This window comes from Rana temporaria, chromosome 4 (genome assembly GCF_905171775.1).
Source record: "Rana temporaria chromosome 4, aRanTem1.1, whole genome shotgun sequence".
Classification (NCBI taxonomy): Eukaryota; Metazoa; Chordata; class Amphibia; order Anura; family Ranidae; genus Rana; species Rana temporaria.
Genome location: NC_053492.1, coordinates 64916952 through 64936071, shown reverse-complemented (window position 1 = coordinate 64936071; position 19120 = coordinate 64916952). Strand labels below are relative to the sequence as shown.

Genomic DNA, 19120 nt, shown 5'->3' with positions numbered 1-19120 from the left:
ATACATTGTAAAGCGCTATATAAATCATGTTTAATAATAATAATGTACAGAATATAGTTGCTAACATGAGTCATGCTAAATGAATGCACATACTGCAGTGGTTACAGTTGAGTATTCAAACGCATATACTGTAATTTGTTTTGCAGCATCAAGCAGTGACTCAGGCAGTGACTCGGGCAGTGAAAAGCAAAAAGACAATGATGAGCAGGACCGCTGGGAGGAGCAGCAGATAAGAAAAGCTGTCAAATATCCACAGGTCTGCATTTCACCTTTTGTATACCCGATGAGCTGTTTACTACTTGTTTCTAATTATCTGGTGTGAAGGTTAGCAATGGAGAATTTTCCAGGCACTCGATTCACTCATACAACATACATTTAGACCACTTTCACACTGGAGGCGTTTTTCAGGCGATTTAGCGCTAAACATAGCGTCTGTAAAGCGTCTAAAAAATGCCTCATCTGCAGTCCCAGTGTAAAAGCCAGATTGGTTTCACACTGGGGCGCTACGCTGGCAAAAAAGTCCTGCAAGCAGCATCTTTGTGGCACTTTAGGAGCGGTGTATACATCGCTCCTAAAGTGCTCCCTGCCCATTGAAATCAAGCAGCGGCGCTTTGCTGGCGCTATTGACCCCTTCTTTGGCTGCTAGCAGGGGTTAAAAGCGGGCAAAAAGCCACGGTAAAGTGCCGCTAAAAATAGCAGCGCTTTACCGCTAACGTTGCCGTGCTCTCGGTGTGAATGGGCTCTTGGGGTTCCTGCCCACTTTTCATCATCACTTTTTTAAGTCCTCAACATGCGTACCTTTACACAAGGTTTACCATTAAAGCTGTTCTTAGCATCACACAGATACAAAATAAGTGTTCAGCTTGCTGGCTGTTGGGACCCTCAGGCTGGGAAAGGGTTTGGATCAGAGGCAAACAAAGGTGGTGTTTTCTTACTGTGGGGGAGGTGCTTTTACTACAATGAGGCAAGGATCCATGTTCTTGCTTTTGCAGGAACACAGGATCTATGCCTTCTATACTGACTGTGTATAGAATATTCGGCGGGTTTATTTTTTATTCAATTTTTTCGTACAAAACATACAATAGACAACAAACACATATATGGAGCGAACATCGCACATTACATTATTTTACAAAAATCTGGTACCTGGTAAACATGTGGCATATGTATAGAAACACACAAAAATAGAGAACAAAAAGAAGAATAAAATTATCAATTTGCTCACTCAGGTCTACACAATGGGCAAGGGGTATCAGTCAAATTTCATGGAGCAGGTGGTATGGTACTCTCGGAGTTAACCCAGGAGCCCCAAACCTTCAAGAATTTTTTTAGGACACCCTCTGGCCTCATATGTTATACAGCGGTATAGCATCATTGATGGTAGTGAGCCAAAAGGCTATCGTGGGTGAGGATGGAGACTTCCAGTGGAAGGTTATTGATTCCTTAGCATAAAACAATACTATCCTCAGAAAGGTTTGCGTATTCTTAGGTATACTCTCGTCGTTGATATAGCCCAGTAAACACCTCAGGGGATTACATATATTGGGTATCTGTGTCAGGGAACTAATGAAGGCCGTGACCTCCGACCAGAACTTCCTAATCGGAGCACACTCCCACATTAAATGAAAAAACGTGCCATCAGCCATGCCGCATCGGGAGCATAGTGCAGAGGGGAGTCTATTCGACCTAAACAGTAAGCATGGTGTAAAATAGGATTTGTATAGCAGTTTGGTCTGTATTGCCTTATCACGGGAAGAAATGACAGAGGGAACCTGAAGGGGGGGAAAACCTCCTGCCAGATGTCCTCCATCAACTCAGGGATATCCGCTCTCCAGCTAGCAGCCACTTTGCTCAGCCTTTGAGTCGTAGTATGTAAAAGGGACCCATAATATGTGGAGACCAGTTTGGCGTGAGAAGAATCGGTTAGCAACTGTTCCAGCGGGGAGAGTTGGATAACTATGTTACGAAGGCAGAGGTGCGTTGCTGCAGTGTGGCGTATCTGTAAATAAAGGAAGTAAGCTTTGCTTGGCAGAATGTAGTCTCTATGAAATTCATCATAAGAACGAAACACGTTGCCTGAGAACAAATGCAAAATAGTTTTCACCCCCCCCCTTTTTGACCAATATCCCCCATCCGATCTACGGAATAATTCTGGTAGATTTGGATTCCCCCATAGTAGAGTGTTTGGCGAGTATTTATTACTGCCAGAGGGGGATTGTAATTTGGTGAGTTTAAAAATCCGTAGAGTCATTGCCATGATACTTGTCCCCTCCCGCCCTCTAAGGGACATACGATGAATCAAATTTTGCAGGGCTTCATAAGAATTAAGAATGGCTGCCTCCAAGGCATTGGCCGCATTGTTGGCATTAGGGTAAAACCACCAATGTGCGTGGGCCAGTTGTGAGGCAATATAATAGGTGTGGAGGCAGGGCCAACCCGCCCTCCAGTACCGGTAACTGAAGGGTGTCCTTGGCAATCCTGACCGCCCCCCCCCCCAGAAAGGAAGTAAGAATGGAGTCTATTTCCTTGAATTTATTTTTAGTGACATATTTTTAGTGACATATAGAAATCGTGGCAAGAAGATCATTTTGAAAATATTAATCCTGCCCAGTAGTGTAAGTGGGAGATTAGCCCAGGTTTTGAAAGTGGTTTTCATGCGCACTATAAGGGGTCTAAGTTAATTTTAACAAAGGAGGCTATTGTGTGCTGTACCATGACTCCTAAATATCGGAAGGAGCTGACTATTTGCAGTGGGCAAGAGGATGGCAGCAGAATCGATGTTGCCTGGTCAATCATCAATAAGATGGACTTGTCCCAGTTAACCTGGAATCCAGAGAAGTGACCAAACCTCCCAATAATCTCCAGCAGGCTGGGAGAGACGACTGGGGGTCCGACAAGTATATTAACATGTCATCGGCGTAGAGAGATACCTTCTCCACCAGACCCCCAATCGTCAATCCCGCAAGATCTCACCAGTGCTGCCAAAGGCTCTATCGCAAGCGCAAATAGCAGTGGCGACAGAGGACATCTCTGTCTGGTGCCTCTCTTTATCGGAAAGGGTCAGATATGGCTGCATTCACTCTCAATCTAGCAGTGGGCTTTAGGTAAAGTAGCTGCACCCACCTGATAAAGGTGTTTCCGAATCCAAACTTCGCCAAGACCTCCAGCAGATAAAGCCATTCGACCGAGTCAAATGCCTTGTGTGCATCTAAAGACAAAACGGCCCTGGATCCCATCTCATCATGGGTGGCTTGCAGGTTGGTAAATAGTCTACGTAGGTTGATGGAGGTCGATCGCCCTGGGATGAACCCAGTTTGGTCTGCACCAATAATAGTAGTAGCAAAAGAGCCATGTGTGGTGACCTTAAAGGCATCCCAAACCACCGGAGCTCTGCTTGTTGGTTACCCAGTAAGATCCCATCTCTGTCATACACTGGTTCACAACAACCTCATCCGCTAACCACAGCGGGCTCAGCCGCCACATACGATAGGAGGGGGTGCCCAGGGCAAATATAGTAAGTAAACCTGAGTCGGGGGGGTGGTTCAAAAATAACAGGTTAAAACGTTCAAAAAATTAGTAAAAAAGTAAATGTAACATCAGGAGCAAGATGATAACAGCCATCCAGGCTGAACAGATAGTATGCAAACAATGACAGAGGAGTGTAGCTCACCACCCCTTAATAATTGAAAAGAGGGGGGCGAAAGCATCCAGGCCCACTCATGCCCCCCCCTGCTGTCAAGGAGAGAATACTCATTATGTTCACTTTCAGCGCGGAGGATCCGTAAAAAAGGTAGGCCTTGCCCTGGTAAATGATTCTTAGACGAGCAGGATACAACATGCCTTAGGAGAGATGAAGCTCACGGAGCCTACGTTTAACGGCCAGGAAAGTGGCCCTTTGCTTTTGTGTAGCTACTGAGAATTCAGGGAAAAAGGTTATTCCGCTACCATTAAAGGACACCCTTCCCTTCTCCCTGTCAGCTCTGAGAACAGCTTCCCAGTCCCTAAAGTGAAGTAGCTTGATAATCATGGCACGTGGCGAGGGCGCAGGGGAACTCTGTGTGCCGTTCAATGGCGAATAATGGCGAGAAGGTGGAAGCGCCAAATGTGGAGATCAGCCATCTTTCCATAAACACTTCTGGGGTCTTAACCTCAGACCCTTCTGGGAACCCCTGAAAGCGGAGGTTGCTCCTCCGTAAACTGTCCTCCATATCAGTGAGCCTATCTGCCGTGTAGTCCTGGGCCTGGTGCAGCTTCCTGACAGAACCCTGTAATGGACGGGTCTCATCCTCTAGTGCACTAATGCGCTGCTCAGCATTTGACACTCTATGGCGGAGGTTGTTAACACCCTGCTTCAGAAAGGATAAGTCAGTCTTAATGTAGTCCATTTGAGTGGTCAGGGATGCATGGCTATGCTGGATTGCCGCCATGATCTGAGACAGGGAGGGTTCTGAAGGACCTGCATCAACAGCGTCCATGTCAGGGATATCAGGATCAGAGTCCCCAGCCGGTGATATTAGGAGAGGGTCTTCTGGGCTCAGAGCAGGGGGGAACACTGTGACTCGCCCTTCCCTGCAGGCTTCCTCCTCGGCGCTGATAAGGAGGAGGATGGCTGACTCCATGTGTCTGCAGCATGGTGACCGGCGCCATCTTGCCCCGATTTACATGGTGGCGGACGAATCCTGAGGCTTCCTCCATCGGTGCACCGTATTTGAGTCGGGTCTGCAGGATTAAGGCAGGATGTGTGCGGCACGGACGAAGCTCAGGCTAAGCACATCTTCACATCCCAGTCGTTGGCCACGCCCCTATCACACGTGTATGTGATCTGTGCACAGCCGCCACCCCGTAGCAGTAAATCTGCTATAGGGTGGTTGGCAAGTGGTTAAAAGGAAGTCCCTCTGCTGAACTGGCCAGTTTTTGTGTTTCCTCTGGACAGAGTAGATGCATCACCTGGAACCTGGATGAGGTGGGCCTCAGTTTCTCTGGCTATCCTTTTCTTCCACCCACTACTTTAACCTACCTAGCTCCACTGGGAGCAGCTAGTAGGATTTTATGCAAGATTGCCCTCCAAGACCCCTCCTCAGTACAGGAAGGCGGTGGTTTGTGTCCCTTTCCCCTTCTGTGTCTGGGAAAGGCCATGTCAGATTCAAGCGCTATGTAAGCTTTGAGATCCTTTTTGTTACAACATTTTTATGTTCCCCTATTTTTTTTTTTTTCTGTCATTACATTTACAAACCTTTTATGACAGTAAGCTTTTAAGTTATGTGTACCGGAATATAAAGTAAAGGCCTCCAAATGGCAAATGTACTGAAATATATTTGAGATTCTTTCCCTAGGGAAAAAACACTGCTCTAACACGTGAATAAATATATAATAACCTAATTAAAGAAGCCGCCAGTACCTATTACTCGAGATACCCAAAGTAAAAGACATAAAATACAAAAAAGGTACAGCGCTAAAAATAAACGTTTGAAACCAATATTATCAATGTAAAAGTCCCAAGTAGTGAAGTGGACAAGACTGGATCAGATCAAAACGCCACTTTCTGTCTATCCCATGCCGTTTTAATTCATCTTAACTGTAAGTGCAACCCAACCTTTATTAAACCCGCGATCTTTGCAGTACTTTACTATGGAGTGTTTTTGTTCATTTTTCCAATATATATGAGCCATATTATTCCATGTGTTGGGGACTGTTGCTGAGGATCTGCCCTTTCCATTCACCTGCCGGAGAAAGTCTGATTGGGAAGACTATAATCATCCCTGTGCCTTACTGACCGCTAATATAGCGGTCAGTGGATTCGGTAAGGAGACTACATCTCACTACCTGGGTGTCCCTTTTTGGTGGAAGAAGATTTTTTCAGTGCACCTCCCTTCTTTTTTCAAATTATTAACCACTTCACTACTTGGGACTTTTACATTGATAAAATATTGGTTTCAAACGTTTATTTTATATCATCTTCACATTCTTTTGAATTGTCACTATTTTTCACTTATTTGGTTATTATCACTCAATATTTTTAGCGCTGTACCTTTTTTGTATTTTACTGAAATATATTTGCTTTTATTAACCTGTTCCCACTGGCTGTACGCAAATATTTGTCAGCTGGGTGGACTTTATTGCCACGTCGCTGTACGTATGCGACCAGGGGTAACCGCTTTGCTGTGCTGAGAGCATGCTCACTACATGCTCCAAGGCACAGTCCCTAAGCTGTCACAGGCAAATATGCATCGGGCGCTTCTGATCACTCACTGCCAATCTCATTGGTCACACGATCAGAAAGCCCTCCCAGCGTTTAGATCCTCTTAAAGGGGGGGGGAGCCGCAGTAAGGAATTAATTTGTATTTTTATGTGGTCGTAAGCTATACAGTGCAACAATTCTCTTTATTATAGCAAAGTTCTTCATTCTTGTCTTTCTTCTGCTAGGCTATGAGTGAGCATGCCTTGCGTGGAGACAGTCCACCTCGAGTAAAAAGGCATGTGGAGCCAAAGCTGCCAACGGTCACTATGGAGGACATAAAAAAGAAGCTGACAACAAGGTATTTTTACATATCTTCTAATTTAAAGGAAAAGTGCACTTATCCCTTTGGCCCCTTTACCCTGATGATTTTGACCCTTTACCCTAACACCTCCATACTTGGCTCCATTGGCAATACAGCCTATTAGGCTTCTATGTTGTCTTTACTCTTTGTGTTGGGCCTTAGGACACTGCCCATTGGAGTCTATAGAGCTGTAATGAGCAGGCTTGGCCAGGACAGCAAGATTTGCTGGCTATAAAAATAACTAATGACCATTAGATTGAGGTAAGTGTGCACCTATGGAGGAGGAAGATGGGTTTGATTAGGTCACGGTAGATTGAAAAAAGTCATAAGTGCACTTTTATTTCCATAGCGATTTATCAGCTAGATTCACGTACAGCCACCTATCTTTAGGTCGGCGTAGCGCATCCCATTTGCACTACGCCGACGTAACATAGTGAGGCAAGTACTGTATTCACAAAGCACTTGCCTCCTAAGTTACGTCGGCGTAGCGTAAATGGCCCGGCGTAACCCCTCCTAATTCAAAATAGTCAGGTAGGGGGCGTGTTGTATGGTAATGAATTCACGATTCATTACCATACATGTAAATGAAGCGCCGATCGTACGGCGTATGCGCGCATGCTCAGTATCACGTCGCAAATACTCCTTGCTTTCTACGCCCAGCCCCATTCTGCATCGGCTTACGCAAACGACATAAACAACGTGAAATTCGACGGCTGTCCGACGTCCATACTTAACATTGGCTGCGCCATCTTTTTGCTGGTTTATCTTTACACCTGAAAACGCCTTACGTAAACAGCGTATCTTACATGCAACGGGCGAGTGTACGTTCGTGAATAGGCGTATCTACGTCATTTACATATTCTCGACGTAAATCGACGTACACGCCCCTAGCGGCCAGCGTAAATAGGCAACTAAGATACAACGGCGTAGGAGACTTACGCCGGTCGTATCTTGGCAACAGAGAAGCGTATCTCAATTTGAGCATACCGCTTAAAGATACGACGGTGCGGATTCGGACTTACGACGGCATATCTACTGATACGCCGTCGTAAGTCTTTATGAATCTAGCCCTATGTGTACATCCTTACTTAAAGCTAAGTTGGCAAGATAGAGAACCATGGAGAATCGGAGTGGTAGAAGAAGTGAAAATTCCCAGCTGCTTGGACACTTCCATGTGGTAGTATTGGAGGATTTTTACCAGGATTGGGGCTGCAATTCTATATTTGACCTGCAACTCCACTTGGAGTGAAATGATCAACCTGCAGTCTCCACAATTTAGTAGTACTCCAATGAGCTCAGCACTTTTGTATATAAGATTCTTGAAGGAACTTTTTCCATTAAAACTTGAATTTCTTAGAAGCCATCAATATTCAATATCATTTTTCCCTTTTTATTTTCTTCTTGCTTCCCCAGAATAGCCTCCATTCAGGAGGTGCATCGCTCTCATGTGCTTGAGAATGAAAAATACACGCATGACCTGGAGAATTCTAAAACTGTACTTGAAAAATTGGAGAGCTCGTCAAGTGAACAGAGTGTCAAATTCTTCAAAAAGATGAAGATTTATGTAGAAAATTTTGTTGATTGTCTTAATGAAAAGGTAGGTCGCTGATGGGACATCGAGCAAGGAATATACATTAGGTATAGAAAATCAAATTTTGTTGCTTTTCAGCCTGAAATTAAGATACAGTTTTTGTTTTATCCAGCTGTATTTATTAATTATAATAACATCCAAGTGAAAGATATAACACAAACATGTCAGAAAACATAAACAAATTTAATAGAATTGCTGGGTTGAAAAAAGGATCACCCCCTTGTGTCAGCATTTTATTGGACCACCTTTTGCTTTAATTATAGCCTTTAGTCTATTGGAATATGTCTCTACTAACTTTGCACATCGAGGCACGGATTCACGCACGAGTTAAGCCGGCGTATATCCAGATACGAGCCATCGTATCTATGCGCCTGATTCTTAGCATCAGTTGCGCATAGATTTGTATTAGATCCGACCGGCGTAAGTCTCTTACACCGTCGTATCTTAACTGCATATTTACGCTGGCCGCTAGGGGCGTGTACGCTGATTTACGCTTGGAAATATGTAAATCAGTTAGATACGCCAATTCACGAACGTACACCCGGCCGACGCAGTACAGATACGCCGTTTACGTTAGGCTTTTCCCGGCGTAAAGTTACCCCTGCTATATGCGGCAAACCAATGTTAAGTATGGACGTCGTTCCCGCATCGAATTTTGAAAATTTTACATCGTTTGCGTAAGTCGTTAGCGAATAGGGCTGGGCGTCATTTATGTTCACGTCGAAAGCATTGGCTTCTTGCGGGTTTATTTGGAGCATGCGCACTGGGATACTTTCACGGACGGCGCATGCGCCGTTCGTAAAATGCGACATTTACGTGGGGTCACCTTAAATTTATATAACACACGCCCACATCTACCACATTTGAATTAGGCGGGCTTACGCCGGCCTATTTACACTACGCCGCCGCAACTTTGGTTTGAGAATACGGCACTTGCCTGTCAAAGTTGCGGAGGCATAACGTAAATAGGATACGTTACGCCCGCACAAAGATACGCCATTCTACGTGAATCCGGGCCCTAGACTTTGCAATATTTGCCTACTATTTTTTGCAAAACTGCTCAAGTTCAGGTACATTTTATGGTGACTGTGGACTGCAGTCTTCAAGTCATTCCACGGGTTTTTCAATAGGGTTTGAAGTCTGGGCTCTGACTAGGCAATCCAAGGACATTCACCTCGTTTCTCCTTCAACCACTGTGGTCCTTTTTTGCTTTGCGTCATTGTCATGTTGGAAGGTAAACCTTTTTCCCATTGACAATTTTCTGGCAGAGGGCAGCAGATTTCCCTCTAGAATTTGACTTTATTTTGCCCCATCCATTTTTTCTTCTATCTTGACAAGTGCTACATTCCCTGCTGTAGAGAAACACCCCCATAACAGAATATTACCACCTCCTAGCTTTACTGTAATGCCGTGTACACACGATCGGACATTCCGACAACAAAACCGTGGATTTTTTTTTCAGACGGAATGTTGGCTCAAACTTGTCTTGCATACACACGGTCACACAAATGTTGTCAGAAATTCCGAATGTCAAGAACGCGGTGACGTACAACACTACGACGAGCCGAGAAAATGATTCAATGATTCTGAGCATGCATAGGATTTTTGTGTGTCGGAAATTGGCTACAGACGATCGGAATTTCCGACAAGAACTTTTGTTGTCGGAAAAATTGAGAATTTGCTCTCAAACACTTGTTGTCGGAAATTCCAACAGCAAATGTCCGATGGAGCCTACACACGGTCGGAATATCCGACCAAAAGCTCACATCGGACATTTGTTGTTGGAAATTCTGATCATGTGTACGCGGCATAAAAATTGTGTTATTTGAATGGTGGGCTGTATTGGATTTCCGCCAGATATATCGTTTATTGTTGAGGTCAAATAACTCAATTTTAGTCTCATCTGACCACCTTAAACGCACGTTGAAGATTCCAAGACTACATGAAAAAAGGTGTTGTGGTTAGATGAGTGTAAAATGTAATTATTTGGCCTCAACACCAAACGATATGTCTTCTAAAATCTTGCCTTTTTAATATAATTGTCATTGAACGTGAAGTTTGATAACATTTTGAAAATCTATTTTTACCCAGCATATATGGTTATAAAGTATTAGCTATAGTTATAATTCCCTTTTTATATATTTAGAATTTGCAATATAAACCTTGCTGGCCTTTCGCATTCCACCATTCATAAAACCAGTGCCATTCCTGAAAAGTCCCTGGCCTTCTTTTCTGGGTTGTCTCTTATGCTTACAGCCAACCTCACCTGGAATCCTGCACATGTGCAGTACTAGGTAGTATGATGCACATTCATATCTATGACAGCTATTGTGAGAGGACTTGGATGCCAGAGAAGGAAAGTGACATCACTTCAACACAGTGGCATCAAAGAGATGCTTGGTCTGATAATTTAATGCACCCCCACTTAATACATTTCAAAAAAGAGGCTGCTCTACACGATTTCTGTGTGTGTGGAACTAAATCCAACTTTTGCACCATGTTACACCTATATTTAGGGCGGCACATTGGACCCCCTATCCCCAAACTGCCCTCCCATGTGACAGCTTGTGGGGGTTCTTTTTCCTGTAGCCCATGTCACTTCTGAAATTTGTGCAGCTATGCTGAGATATGTGAATGAATGAACTAAAAGTCCATTCTGCAGACCGACTTGTCGCCCTCAATGGATCATGACTATGGTAATCACTGCACTTGTAGTCCATTGACACTTCCTCCAGCTCTCCAATTAAATATCTGTACCTCAGCACAGAGAGAGCTGGAGGAAGAATCTACAGGATCCTGGCTTTGCCCTGATCATGGTTGCACTATTTTGCAGGTTGATTTTAAAAAATAAAATAAATGCACATTTTTTTTCTTGACTATACAGGCGGTCCCCGGGTTACAAACATCTGACTTACAAACGACTCCTACTTACAAACGGAGGGAGACAACAGGAAATTAGAGGAAATTTACACCTAGGAGGGGAAATTCACTCTTGTGATAGTTTTAATGGGAGAAGGTGTCTCCACGGGGGCTGTTTGTCGCCAATCCTTGTTTCTAAGAGAACCCCAAATTGTCAAAATCCAATTGTCATAGGGACAGAAAGCGAGGTGAAATCTTCAAAACAGGGACACAAAATCAAACAGCAAAATAAATGTTACAGAGGTGTTACCCTTCCCCATGGTATGCAAAAACCTTTAACCCTTTCACGCCGACGGATCGCATATATGCGTCCTCGGCTTTCAGGGGTTATACCGGGATGATGCCTGCAGCCGACGCATATATGCGATCCGTCGGCATCAACCCGGTACCGTTGTTTAGAGCGGGCGATCGGCTTTCCAAACATAACAACCGATGCGGCTAAAAGCCGCTCGGTTGTTATGCCGGAGGAGCGGGAGGGGACATCCCCCCCTCCCGCCGCCTCTCGCCGCTCTGACCGGGCCTCCCGTCCCACCGGGAGACCCGATCCACGATCCGGCGCCTCCAGCGTCTCGGCGAGCTCTGAAACAAAGCCGTAAACGGCTTTGATTCAGTGTCCGCATTGAAACCACGGAAGCGGCGTCATGACGTCACTTCCGGGTTTCTCAGATGCCAATGGCGCCGGATTTTAAAAAGTACACAGTATTCAGAATCGCCGTTTTCGGCGATCTGAATACTTTGAAGTGCAAAGGAGGGCTCGGGGGTCTTTTAGACCCCGATCCCTCCATAAAGAGTACCTGTCACCACCTATTGCTGTCACAAGGGATGTTTACATTCCTTGTGACAGCAATAAAAGTGATCAAAATGTAAAAAAAAAAAAAAAATTTAATATTAGAAAAAATAAATAAATAAATAAGAAAACAAAAAAAAAAAATTTTAAAGCGCCCCACGAGCTTGCGCAGCAAAGAAAGCGCATACGGAAGTCGCGCCCGCATATGAAAACGGTGTTCAAATAACACATGTGAGGTATCGCCGCGATCGTAAGAGCGAGAGCAATAATTCTAGCACTAGACCTCCTCTGTAACTCTAACCTGGTAACCGTAAAAAAAAGTTTAAAGCGTCGCCTATGGAGATTTTTAGTTACCGTAGTTTGTCGCCATTCCACGAGTGCGTGCAATTATAAAGCGTGTCATGCTTGGTATCTATTTACTCGGCATAACATCATCTTTCACATTATGCAAAAAAATTGGGCTAATTTTACTTTTTCATTTTTTTAAAATTCATGAAAGTAAATTTTTCCCAAAAAGTTGTGTTTAAAACACCGCCGCACAAATACCGTATGACATAAAATATTGCAACAATCGCCATTTTATTCTCTAGATTCTCTGCTAAAAATATATATATATATATATGTTTGGGGGTTCTAAGTAATTTTCTAGCCAAAAATATGGATTTTAACTTGTAAACACCAAATGTCATACATAGGCATAAGCATGAAAGGGTTAAAATTGTTTTAGCTGGAGTTGCACTTAAAAACTGTACCTGTTCTTACACTGCTTCTGGTCATGCCCGGTAGTCCGGGACTTCTGGGAAGAAGTGCATGCTTTAATCTCATCGGCGCTAGGAATCCCAAACATAATCCACACCAAGTACTGCCTATTAGGCATTTTTGGTGAATTACACCTATCGTCACATGCCAAGAGACTGCTCCGTATACTCTTCTTCTATGTTAAAAAAGCAATTTTGCTGTCCTGGAAGGGCGCACAGACCTCTCTGAAATCCCTCTGGTTAAAACGTATTAATGATGCTATCCCACTTTATAAACTTACTTTTGAACTCCGGAAACGGAACAAAACCTTCCACAAAATTTGGGGTAGATGGTTGGCTAGCCCGCTAACCCTCTCCCAGCACTGGTTGTACTACTCTTGCTTGATCATTGATGGGCCGTGCCTCACGGATCTCTAATGTCTGGACCTCCACTTTTGCTATATCCCGGTATTATACCTGAGCCTTTTACCACTGTGCCTACTTTATATTTTACACTGATGTCAGGTAATTTTTCTATGTTTGAGTGTATTGCCTAACTTTTATGACCAGGTTGTCTGGTGGTATTGTTTTTTTTGTATGTTTCTTTCTGTTTGTTGGTTTGTCTTAAACATAATAAAAATATCTTTAAATCTTTAAAATATCTTTAAAAAATAATAAAAAAAACTGTACCTGTTCCTGTTCCGACTTACAAACAAATCTAACTTAAGAACAAACCTACAGACCCTATCTTGTTTGTTGTAACCCAGGGACTGCCTGTATATGTACATTTATTATTTGTTGTAAAGTTGGACTTCGCCTTTTTAAAGCTTTCAGGGTGGGTTTCCGTTTTTATTCAAAGTGCATTTATTGCCTTTAGTTCCACTCCAGATATTTGGATAGTTAGATTAAAAAAAGACTCAAGTCCATCTAGTTCAACCAACAGAAAAGAGAAAAATAATAATGAAAAACCTCCAGTCGATCCAGAGGATGGAAAAATAATTGTCCAGCTGCTTTTTTTTTTTTTCATGCCCCGGGGCGCCTAGAACCTCCCTGTAAAACAGTTTTTAACGAGATTCTATGGCTAAAAAGCTGGTGCGACCTCTCTCCTGCACCTATGAATTGTCCAGTGAGGTCAGCCATAAAAATGGCCCAATGATATAAGGTGCAGTAGCGGATGGGGCTAGCTTCCCAACCACAGAAACTGTTGGAGAATTACATACTATATTTCTTTGGGTTTCAGAGTTTTTGGGGCTGTCACTGAAAAATCTAGACTGACAGGAAAGCTTTAAAGGTCAAACCAAAAGAAAACACACTGCTTTAGGTTCGCTGCGGGTGCAAACAGGCTCACCACCATCCATAGTAGATGGGAAAACTAAATGAAGTGGCCGCACACTGGAACCATAAGATTGCTTGATGACAATCTTATTGTCAAAGCCAGACAAGTTGCAGGGAATGCAGTTGACGTTTTTCACAAGAGTGTTGAACAAGCAAGATACACTCTTGTGAAACGCATCAACTGCATTCCCTGTAACTTGTCTCTCATCAAGCAATCTCACGGTTCCGGTGTGCGACCACTTTGTTTTGCTTTTAAAGGTGACTGCTATCATATACCTTGGTTCGTTGCACTTTTCCTTAGCTAACCTGACACAAGTGCAAAGTTGCAATCATATTAAATGGTTTACTATAGGTTGGTATGCTTGTTCCTAGATTCATCAAATTAATGAACTAGAAGCAGAAATGTTTCAGATTTTGGAAAATCGAGCCGCAACTCTATTGAAGCGCAGGCAGGATGATCTCCGCAATGAGTCGGTTGCAGTTCAGAAGCTCTCTGGTGAGTTTATTTGACCCATAACCTATTGTCAACATCCCCATCCTTTTCTTCACTGCATAAGACATTCAATGTTTGTGTCTCTTGAATGTCAGGAAATAAAGTAACAAGTGATGTGGAAACGGTAGACGACATAGTAGAGAAGCAAATTCAGGATTGTGAACTACGGAGGTAATGTACAAGGTTTGCTGTTTTGACGTTGGCAGCTCTTGGAATTTGAGAGTTTGCATTTCATTGTTTTTGCCTGTCTACAGAAGGAAGAGGCGAAAAAGGCGGCAGGAGACTGGAGAAGATCACTTTGAAGGAATGTCCAGTGATGATGAGCTGACCGCAGACCTACAAAATAGCATCCAGAAAAGTCGAGGTACCTGTGAACACAGTTCTGTTACAATGGGGAAATGTATGTTATGTGCTAATCTCTAAAGGTGAGCTAGACCCTAAACCCTGTATATACCCTGAACCTCACTATTGGTCCGCTGTTATGATTATTGGCCTTACTGACCAATAGTGAGACACAGGTGTGAGTAGTGCCAAGCTTTGGCTTCAGCTCAAATCAATGATTACGTAATATGGTATCCAGAGTTTTAGACCTTCTGAGGCACTCTGGCAGCTATGTGAAGTTGTATGTAGGTTCTTGCTTTGTAATGAGAATGTCATATTATTATAGAATTAGGTCAGCAGGGATTTGAATGATTAAAACTGGAGGTTGTAATGCTTCTGCAGCCTTCCAAAAGAAGAAAAAAAAAAAGTTTGGGCTGGCCTTGACCCTAAAGCTCCATGTTGGGATAAAACAATTTTTGTATCCATTCCTCCTCCTCCTCCTCTAACCTATCCTACTAGGATTTTTTTTATTCCCCTCTTGCCATGTAAAGCCAGACATTCTCACCTAATTCTCCTTACAGATCCCTCGCCATTGGCAATTCCAGGTGCATGGGACGGTAAATCCAATGGCACTAATGGAGCCAAAGATCGCCAGTCCCCTATCACCCCACTGTAATGATATCCTCCACTTCTGGGTTCTGAGAGAATTCTAGCACTGACGTGGACACTTCCAGAGGAATAACACAAGTGAGGGCTGCAGTATTTGGATAGGACTTTTATTTTATTTAATCCAGCAGTCAGATAGATGTGGAATTCAAATAATGCTAAGTAAAGGTTATATACTTGACCAAATTGCCAAAAAAATGAATATGGTATAGTTAACCTCATTTAAATTATCAAAAATGCTGATTTGTCGCTTGGAAGAAGCACACCTCTACATTTAATATTACTTCAAATTCATGAAATTGATGTCAGGTGTTCTAAATTGGGTGTCGATGATTAGAACCTCCTTGGGTTGGCTGGTAGAACCTGTCTTATTTGGGGTGATACTAAAGTCTCTTGTATTTTTTGTTTTTTTTTAGTTAAAAATAACATGTCCTACTAACCTGCCCTGTGCAGTGGATTTGCACAGAGCAGCCTGGATCCTCCTCTTTTGGGTCCTCTTCTGTTTCTGGCCACTCCCTCCTGTTGAGTGCCCCCAAAGCAAGCAGCTTGCTATGGGGCGCACACGAGCAGAGCTACAACTACCTGTGTCCATTCTGACATGGAGCCATGGCCCGACCCCCACCCCTTTTCTCTCCTCATTGGCTGACTGACTTTGACAGCAGCAGGAGACAATGGCACCACACTGGTGTCTCAGCCAATGAGGAGGGAAGTCCCGGGCAGTAGAGACACTCCAACATCACTGGTTCTAGATGGAACTCGGGTAAGTGTTAGGGGGGCTGACAGGGGCTGCTGTACACTGAAGGCTTTTTACCTTGATGCATAGAATGCATTGGGATAAAAGACCTTCTGCCTTTACAATCCCTTTTACCACTCAGATATTTAGGGTCTGGTGTTCTCTTTGCCATTTATGTGCATGATGTTGTGTTGCCAAGCTCAGTAGAGCGCTCTAAGGCCCTTAGAAAAGTTATGGATGCCTAGAAGTTTGGCAAGAGTTTTAAAAAGATCACCGATATATTTTTTGCTTTAAGTGGTGTGCGTGCATCTATAGTAAGAAAGAGAACATTAGAGCAAGACTACATTTTTTTTACAGTGAATATATATATATACAGTGCCTTGAAAAAATATTCACACCTCTTGAAATGTTCCACATTTTGTCATGTTGCAACCAAAAGCATAAATGTATTTTATGTGATATACCAACATAAAGTGGCATATAATTGTGAAGTAGAAGGAAAAGTGTGGTGTGCATTTGTATTCAGCTCCCTTTTATTCTGATACCCCTAACTAAAATCTAGTGGAACTAATTGCCTTCAGAAGTCACTTAATTACTAAATAGAGTCCACCTGTGTGTAATTTAATCTCAGTATAAATACAGTGGTTCTGTGAAGCCCTCAGAGGTTTGTTAGAGAACCCTAGTGAACAAACAGAATAATGAAGGCCAAGGAACACACCAGACAGGTCAGGGATAAAGTTGTGGAGATGTTTAAAGCAGGGTTAGGTAATAAAAAAAAGATCCCAAACTTTGAACATCTCCCGGAGTGCTGTTCAATCCATCATCTGAAAATAGAAAGAGAACGGCACAGCTGCAAACCTACCAAGACATGGCCGTCCACCTAACCTAGCAGGCCGGACAAGGAGAACATTAATTGGAGAAGCAGCCAAGAGGCCCATGGTAAATCTGGGGGAGTCACAGAGATCCACAGCTCAGGTGGGAGAATCTGTCCACAGGACAACTATTAGTCCTGCACTCCACAAATCTGGCCTTTATGGAAGAGTGGCAAGAAGAAAGTCAGTGTTGAAAGAAAGCCATAAGAAGTATTGTTTGCAGTTTGTGAGAAGCCATGTGGGGGACACGGCAAACATGTGGAAGAAGGTGCTCTGGTCAGATGAGGCCAAAATTTTACTTTTTGGCCTAAAAGCAAAATGCTATGTGTGGTGGAAAACGAACACTGCACATCACCCTGAACACACCATCTCCACTGTGAAACATGGTGGTGGCAGCATCATATTGTGTGGATGTGTTTCGTCAGCAGGTATGGGGGAGCTGGTCAGAGTTGATGGGAAGATGGATGGAGCCAAATACAGGGCAATCGTAGAAGAAAACCTGTCAGAGTCTGCACAAGACTTGAGACTGGGGCAGAGGTTCACCTTCCAGCAGGACAAAGACTCTAAACATACAGCCAGAGCTACAATGGAATGGTTTAGGTCAAAGCATATTGATGTGTTGGAATGGCCCAATCAAATTCCTCCGACCTAAATCTAATTGAGAATCTGTAGCAAAACTTGAAAATTGCTGTTCCGAGAGGCTCTCCATCCAATCTGACAGAGCTTGAGCTGTTTTGCAGAGAAGAATGGGCAAAAATGTCACTCTCTCTAGATGTACAAAACTGGTAGAGACATCCCCAAAAAGACTTGTAGCTGTAATTGCAGCAACAAAGTGGTTCTACAAAGTATTGACTCAGGGGGGCTGAATACAAATGCAACCATTTATCATTTTCCTTCCACTTCACAATTATGTGCCACTTTGTGTTGGGCTATCACATAAAATCCCAATAAATACATTTGCATTTTTGGTTATAACATGACGACAAAATGGAACATTTCAAGGAGTATGTTGGCCTTCTGGAACAATGAACTGTGAACTGGTGGCTCAAAGATGGAATAGTTTGATCACAGTAATAGTAGACGTGTCTGGCGCAAACTAAAGGCCGCATTTCAGGAGAAGAACCCCATGCCAACTGTAAAAGCATGGTGGTGGAAATGTTATAGTTTGGGGTTGCTTTGCTGCTTCAGGGTCTGGTCACCACCTTATGGTTGAATCAACTGTGTGAATTTTTCATCATATCAATGTGTGCTTGATGGGAGTGTGAGGCTATCTGTCTAAAGTTAAACCAGAAATAGATCTTTAAACATGATTCTCTCACAATCACCACAGTATGCCAATGCATCTATCGACCGTTTTTGTTAATAAAATGATTTGAAAAGGCAACTTTTTTTTATTATTATTATTAAATTGTCGCCTTTTCTCTATTGGCATTGTTTGAATAAAAGTATTTTCTTGTTCAAATATGTTAAAGTCAACCATCTCCATGGAGCGTACTTGCTTATTTTTACATGATAGTATATACGGTTGATGAAGCAGTTTGTGATTACAAATGGCACAGATTCTTTAATTGCCCTCAGATTTGGCATGTATGTTATCAGAACAATCAAACGTATGAGTTAATGTGGCAAGTATCCAAATTATCTGATCATTTCTATCATATGTTTTGTATAAAAGGTCCCATCCTTCTAATGTAATTTTATTTTTTCCTCATCTGCAGGAAACCTCTTAGTACAGTGCAGGACCATATTGGAAGATGTCCATGAGGACTTCTGCCGAGTCAAGAATGTATTGTGTACATTTCATGAATGGCGAGTGAGGTTTTCCGAGTCCTATTATGATGCTTATATTAGCCTCTGTCTTCACAAGATTCTAAATCCACTGGTCCGTTTGCAGCTGATAGGATGGAATCCTCTGGAGGTGGGTTTGCATTATTTGTATGTGATGTCACTGCCTTGGTTATGTGCATTTTCACCCATGCCGGTAATGTCATAGCTGGTCTCTGACCGGTGCATTTAGGGCCTGTTCACACATAAACATGCATTAAAATGCATACAAAAACACTTGAAAAATGTGCATTTCCTTCCATTGAATTGCATTGACACCCTTATTTTAATGCACGTTGACGA

General features: G+C 43.0%; 1 protein-coding gene across 1 annotated transcript in view; it reads left to right on the top strand.

Moving 5' to 3' along the window:
- GCFC2 (GC-rich sequence DNA-binding factor 2) overlaps nucleotides 1-19120 on the top strand; it is a 50202-nt gene that overhangs the window by 10249 nt on the left and 20833 nt on the right. The window contains exons 5-11 of the mRNA XM_040348505.1: nucleotides 147-256; nucleotides 6424-6536; nucleotides 7953-8136; nucleotides 14281-14404; nucleotides 14497-14572; nucleotides 14656-14765; nucleotides 18712-18911. Coding sequence (XP_040204439.1) covers nucleotides 147-256; nucleotides 6424-6536; nucleotides 7953-8136; nucleotides 14281-14404; nucleotides 14497-14572; nucleotides 14656-14765; nucleotides 18712-18911 — 917 coding nt within the window. The remainder of the gene's footprint in view (nucleotides 1-146; nucleotides 257-6423; nucleotides 6537-7952; nucleotides 8137-14280; nucleotides 14405-14496; nucleotides 14573-14655; nucleotides 14766-18711; nucleotides 18912-19120) is intronic.